The sequence below is a fragment of the Galeopterus variegatus genome, unplaced genomic scaffold (assembly GCF_000696425.1).
Source record: "Galeopterus variegatus unplaced genomic scaffold, G_variegatus-3.0.2 Scaffold196, whole genome shotgun sequence".
Taxonomy (NCBI): domain Eukaryota; kingdom Metazoa; phylum Chordata; class Mammalia; order Dermoptera; family Cynocephalidae; genus Galeopterus; species Galeopterus variegatus.
The window spans coordinates 139,704-146,192 of record NW_007726307.1 but is presented as its reverse complement, the minus strand read 5'-3'; the positions used below and the strand labels follow the sequence as shown (position 1 = coordinate 146,192).

The window sequence follows — 6,489 nt, the reverse complement described above, 5'->3', positions numbered from 1 at the left end:
TTTTTTATTGTTTCTTTCTCTTTGGGATTCCTGTTGCTTGGGGTCTGGTATTGGAGAATTGTAGTCTTCTTTTGGGGGTGTCATGTTTCCTTGATTTTTCATACTTCTATCTCTGTGTTGATGTCTGGGCACCTGGTGGTGTGGTTGCTTCTTTTAATTTTTGGAGTGTTTTTTGAGGTGAGAGACTCTTACCTGTAGAAGTTTTATATTGATAGTCAGATTGGGCTTTGTAGGTTTGGTTCTGGGGGAGTGCAGTCGTAAATGTCAGCTTGCTCTCTGCACCTTCTGCCCTGGTGCAGATAGGCCACTATGGCAGACAGAACACTGGGCTCCTGTGGAGGGTGGTAGAGATCCAGGCAGCTTGCACACCCCTGGCACACTCTTCACTGATGCTGGTGGGCTCGCAGTGTCAGGCAGGCCTCTGAGCTCCTGGAGTAGGAGGGCATGCGTCCAGGCAACCAGTGCAAGGGACTGGTGCAGCTTCTGCTAGCTGTCCATTGGCGTGGGTGTAGGCATTGAGTCAGGCAGGGCTCTGAACTTCCAGGGGAAGGAGGGTATGGATCTAGATGACCGGTGAGCTCCCCCCACTCTCCGATGGCATGGGCAGCTCCTCTATGACACACAGGGCTCTGAGCTCCTGGGGTGAAAGAGGGTGTATATCCAGGCAGCTGGTGAGCTACCCCTGGTGCTCTCCACCAGGGTATGTGGGGCTGCTGGGTTGATGGGATTCTGGACTCCCCCAGCTCCTATCCCCAAATGGTTACATCCAGTGGCAGCCCTGGACTGAGGTGAGAGGGGGTGAGTCCATGTGTAGTTCCCCTCTGGGAAAATACAGCCATGTGGGCTCTTAGCTGCTCCACACGCTGGGCTCACTGTCTGTGAAGGCCGTGAGGTTACATGCAGCCTGGTTTGCAGGAGTTTATGGTGGGACGCCAGCCATCCCCCCATCCTCAGTCCTGGTCGGGAGTTTCTCTTGTCCTTCTACGTTGCTGTCTCAAGTTTTCCAGGTCTTGGGGGGGGTTTAGCTGGATTCTGTTGTTTCCTCCTAGACAGTCTCCTGTTTGGGTGACTATGTGCTGCTTTGGACTTTTTTGCATTGGAGGCGAGGGTTGGCCACCTCTAGTCAGCTGTCTTGCCAGGACTCTTCTCAACTTTTTGTGTGGCCTTGGGAAGTGAATTAACTTCCTTTCTTGGGACTCAGTTTTCCCAAAGGTAAGATGGAGTGTGTTGGACAAGAGATGAGGTCTGTGGAGCCGTGTGATTTCTCAGGATGTCTCAGAGCTGACTGTAGGGGGATAGAAGGGACTGGGGTGGTGGGATTCCAGTAGCCCCCAGAACTGCTTTAAACTTAGCAGTTCCACATACATTTGTTTTATGTATTGACTGGACTTCTATATAAGATTTCATGGAGGAAAGTGTTCCAGGGTTTAAATGAAAACCCCTGGTTGGTATTCCAGGGCACTGGGTGTCCGTGGCTAATTGTCACTGGTGTGTGAGGACGGATCATACAGCGCAGGACGGGCCACCTTGCACGTTTCTCCAGATGTGCAGCAGGAAACACAAGAGAAGTGCATGAGATGGGGCCTGTGGTAAGATGGGGAACATATGCCCTCGTGACAGGGATAGAGCCATGGGAGCGGGCAAGGTTCTGCAGGGAGAAAAGAAGGGGCCCCTGATCACTCAGGAACAAATGAGGGGAGGATGGAACCCATGAAGGAGACTGAGGTGGAACGGCCAGAGAGGCAGGAGGAATGCTGGAGAGTTTGAAGGAGATGATTGTGAAGGCGATGTGGTGACAATTGGGATAGAGTGATGCGGTAACAGAGCCAGCATTTGACACTCACAGTGTTACCAACTGTGTGACAGTGCTGGGATGGCAGTGAGTGTGGACTGACGGGGCTGATGTCCCAGTCTGTGACAGTGACAGCCGAACGGGTGGAGGTCAGCACGAGGCTGGTGTGAAGCCTCCATGTGGTGGAGCTGTGCAATGGGGGCGCTGGAGGGGGTGTTAATGGCTGTGGGGGTGGGGAGCACGTGCTGATTGTCACTGCTGAGGAGCTGCCTGTGCAGCTGACTGTGGTCCTAAATGGACAGCGGCGGCCAGTGGGGATGGTTGGTTGTGGTGTGGGCAGCAGGTGGGGCTGTGTGATGGCTCTGTGGTGGCCTTGCTGGCCTGGGATGGAGACCCTGGGGATGATGCAGACTCTGTTGTGGTCTGAATGTGCCCCCCAAATAGATAAGTTGAAACTCGATCCCCAATGTGATAGTATTCCGAGGTGAGGACTTTAGGGGTGATTAAGTCATGAGTGCAGAGCTCTGTGGGTGGGATTTGGGCCTTTACGAAAGGGCTTGAGGGAGTCTTCCCATCCCTTCCCATCTGCATCTTCCACTGCGTGAGGAAGCAGCAGGAGGACCCTTGCCACACCCAATGCTGCGCCTCGGTCTTGGACTTCCCGGCCTCCAGGACTGTGAGAAATAAATTGCTTTTGTTTATAAATTACCCCATTTGTGGTATTTAGGTGTAGTGGCACAAATGCACAAAGACAGATGGGGAACCTCCCAGGGGACCTGTTTCCTAGGGTTCGGGGTGAACCAGCTACCCACGTCGGCAGTCCCTGTCTGGCCATCAAAGGTCCTCCCCCTGTCCCCACCCTCAGGGGACTCAGCACTTGGGCAGTGAGGATGGACAGCCACAGGTTCTTATGGGACTGAGCCAGCTCAGCCAGCAGAAAGGAGGCCTGTGACCACAGACACGCACATGGCAGCCTCAGGAAGGAACAGGGGTGGAACTTAGGGGCAGGGGGATCAGTGTTGCATCCCTGGGGGCCGGGAACTGAAGGGTCTTAGTTACCGGGGCTCCCAAGGGTCTAGAAGCTTTTGAAGGAGCACTTTTCTTTTTTTTTTTTTTTCCTTTTTACTGACCGGTAACGGGATCGCAACCCTCGGTGTTGCGCCCGCACCGTGCTCAGCCAGTGAGCGGGAACCGGTCTCCACATGGGATCTGAACCCTCGGCAGGAGCGCCGCCCCGCTCCCAAGCAGCGCACTCTCCAGTGAGCCACCGGGCCGGCCCTGAAGGAGCACTTTTCTTTTTTTTTTTTTTCTTTTTACTGACCGGTAACGGGATCGCAACCCTCGGCGTTGCGCCCGCACCGTGCTCAGCCAGTGAGCGGGAACCGGTCTCCACATGGGATCTGAACCCTCGGCAGGAGCGCCGCCCCGCTCCCAAGCAGCGCACTCTCCAGTGAGCCACCGGGCCGGCCCTGAAGGAGCACTTTTCTTTTTTTTTTTTTTCTTTTTACTGACCGGTAACGGGATCGCAACCCTCGGCGTTGCGCCCGCACCGTGCTCAGCCAGTGAGCGGGAACCGGTCTCCACATGGGATCTGAACCCTCGGCAGGAGCGCCGCCACGCTCCCAAGCAGCGCACTCTCCAGTGAGCCACCGGGCCGGCCCTGAAGGAGCACTTTTCCAGGGTGAAAGAGGAGCATGTGGGTAAGCTGACTGCTGGGGACCCTGGGCCCGCATCCACCTCCCATGGTGTTTCACACACACATTGGGTGCCCAGGAAGCAGATGCAGCTTTTATAATTGTTCTACTGTAGAAACCACAAGCTCTCACCCGTGGACTTCATACAGGTCATCAGTGTGTTTTATTTGTCCTGCTATACATTTTTTTAAAGCTTTGATTTACTTGCCAACACTTAAAGACTTCAGAAATTTCATATATAAATCTAGATTTCCAACCTCTGGGAGAGTGGGCAGCCCTGGGTGCCTGGGTCTATGTCTGCACATGGCAGCAATTGGCTGAGCCCCTGTTGATGGAAAACGGGCTCTCTGGTTTGCCACAGTCTCCACCATTCCCTGCTGTCTCCTGCCTTGAGTTTGGGGCTCTTGTCCCGACCTGACCTCTGTGGATCAGTGCCCTCCAGTTGCACTCTGTGCCTGCTTGGTCTTCCTGGTGGCATCCTCTGACCCTCAGGCTGCCCCAGCTGGCACTGTCCTTAGCTGACGGGTCTGCTGGTCGACCACGTGGAACTCCTTGAGGGAAGGGATCTTGGTGTACTTACATTTGGATTTGGCTCGGCCAGTAACAGACCTGTAAATGTTATTTCATATGGTGGAGAAAAGTTTATTATTTTAACAGCTGGCACCAGAATTCCTCAGAGGGAGAGTATGGTATTGTTTGAAGAATTTGGTTGCTTGGGATGGGGAGAGGACCCCAGAGCCTGGAGGCAGCTGATGTCAGCACTTGGAGGAGAGTTGTTTTCCATGAGAAAGAAGGAGTGTGTTGTTTTGTTTGAAGAAAGGGTAGAGAGGAGGAAAAGGAGGGAGAAGACAGAGGGGAGAAGTGAAAACAGAAGGGCCAGGTGGACCCGGGTGCCCATGGCCGGGCCGGAGCGGTCAAGGCCAGGTGTGAAAAGTGATGTCTTTCAAGGTGCTTCTGTCGCAGAGATGGAGCCCTCTCCTTCCCCGGGGGTCTTCAGCATGTCCTGCCCTGCTCACTGCTGTGTGTGAGGGAGGCTTTCTGTGGGACTGGGAGGGCTGACTATGGATGTGAGGTTGCCTGGGTCACCTGGGTCCCCCGCAGGGGCCATGCGGACAGAGTCACAGGTTCCGGCTCGAATGTCCAGAGATTGTGGAATTGGGGGTGACTGGCAGGGGACGGGGGATAGCCTGTTTTTCTAGGAACCTGAGGCACAGAGAAGGCCTGACTGGTATCTGGTTATAACCAAATGAAGCCAGGTTTCCAGCAGGAGCAAAACTTGGGTGCTGAGAAAAAAAAAATCTCTGAGCTGCAATAAAACAGCTGAGCTGCAGGTTTATTCTGGACTTCTGGTGGTCTGGGCCAACCAGGGTTGGAGGGGTCTGGAGGGGCCTGGGCTCAGTCCAGGGGCTCTGTGGTGGTACATAGCAGGCCAGCCAGGAGAGCCAGGCCCAGCACGGCCACGGCCACCAGCACTACATCCCACCAGACCTCTGAGGATGCCCAGGGCTCCTGGAGCTGCCAGCCGCAACCGCCCAGCTGGTAACCCGTCAGCTGGCCCAGGGGGCGGAGGGTGGCCAGGCTTGGACTGGCACAGTAGATCTGCAGCAGGGCCTGGGGAGTGTGGTCCTCCAGCCAGAGGCGCAGGTAGGTCAGGCCGCAGTCACAGTGCCAGGGGTTCTGCATCACGTCCAGGTTCTCCAGCTGGTGCAGGTGGTCGAAGGCACCCGGTGGCACGGAGCGCAGGCTGTTGTTGGCCAGCAGCAGGTGGCGGGTGCGGGCTGGCAGGGCAGGCAGGGCTGTGAGCCCCTGGCCACTGCAGTCCACCCACAGCCCCATGGTCTCCAGGGCCTGGCAGGTGCACGGTGTGGGGCAGTCCTTGGTGGCCTCTGCTGCAGCCCAGAGCAGGAACAGGGCCCCCCACGCAGGCATCAGTCAGGCTGGCTGTGGGGAGAGTGGCTGTGGGGAGGTCCTGGTGGTCTCCACCCCATCCTCAGGACCAGTGGGCACCGTGGGTGCAGTGGGACCCGGTCTGGGACGAAGGGCACTTACCTGCCTTCTCAGGCCTCGGTTTTCTCCTCTGTGAGGTGAGTGTTCTCACCAGACACGTCAGAAGGCAGAATGGAGAGGGTGGCTGTGCTGGGGGAGGTCAGGCATGTTCTGGGCAGGGGAATGGACCTCCTGGCCCCTGGCAGAGACCCCAGCCCCTGCTCAGGGGTGGGGGGAGGGGAGATGGCTGTAAAATGACTCCCAGCCCTGGTCCCCAGAAACAGGAAAGGGCCTTGGAGAAGGTCACCTGGGCTGTGCCAGCCCCTGTGCCTAAGCCTGGGGTCAGACTGATGTGTGGGCTTCACAGACCACCTTGTCTGATCGATTCCCAATGCTTGGTCATGGCCAAGTGAACTCTCATGTGCTGCCCGATGCAGAAAGCAGCAGAGGGAAGCTGGGTGGGAGCAGGAAAGCGAACCCAAGGGCTCTGTCTGGAAAGCCACTCGTCTAGGCTAGCACTCACAGATGGGGAAACTGAGACCCAGAGAGGGAAAGCGACTTGCCCAGAGTCACCCAGTGGTCTGTGTCAGAGACCCGACTCACACTCAGGTCTCGCGAGCCCCCATCTTCTGCCTGGCTCACTGCCTCTGCTCCAGGACTCAGGTGGGCTGTGTCCCCATCCCAAGCAGATCTGTCCCCACCAGTGGATATTTGTTGAACAAACGAATGGATCTTGGCTCAGCCAAGACGACGTGTCTCCGAGCCCATGCCCCACCAGCCCTGTCTTCTAGACGGGGTGGAGGTGGCCTTTCTCCCTGCCAGGCCTGTTCCGCACCCCACCTGGCAGGGCCGCTGTGCGGAGGCTGAGCTGGTGATAGGGAGGGACACTTACCTGCAAGACTTCTGCCGGGTCCCCCTTTCTGTGGCTAGCACATCCTGGTTGAGGCTGCAGTGACAACCAGATGGGAGGTGGCCGACGGTGGCCGCGGGTTGAGTGGGAGGAAGGAAATGATGACA

General features: G+C 56.6%; 1 protein-coding gene across 1 annotated transcript; it reads right to left on the bottom strand.

Annotated features, from left to right (window-relative positions):
* Positions 1-4,881: 4,881 nt before the first annotated feature.
* GP9 (glycoprotein IX (platelet)) lies at positions 4,882-5,415 on the bottom strand. Its single transcript, XM_008565197.1, has one exon. The coding sequence runs from the start codon at positions 5,413-5,415 to the stop codon at positions 4,882-4,884; it is 534 nt and encodes a 177-aa protein (XP_008563419.1).
* Positions 5,416-6,489: the final 1,074 nt, after the last annotated feature.

Coding starts and splice junctions, on each gene's coding strand:
- GP9 (XM_008565197.1), bottom strand. CDS start 5,415: ATGCCTGCGTGGGGGGCCCTGTTCCTGCTCTGGGCTGCAGCAGAGGCC.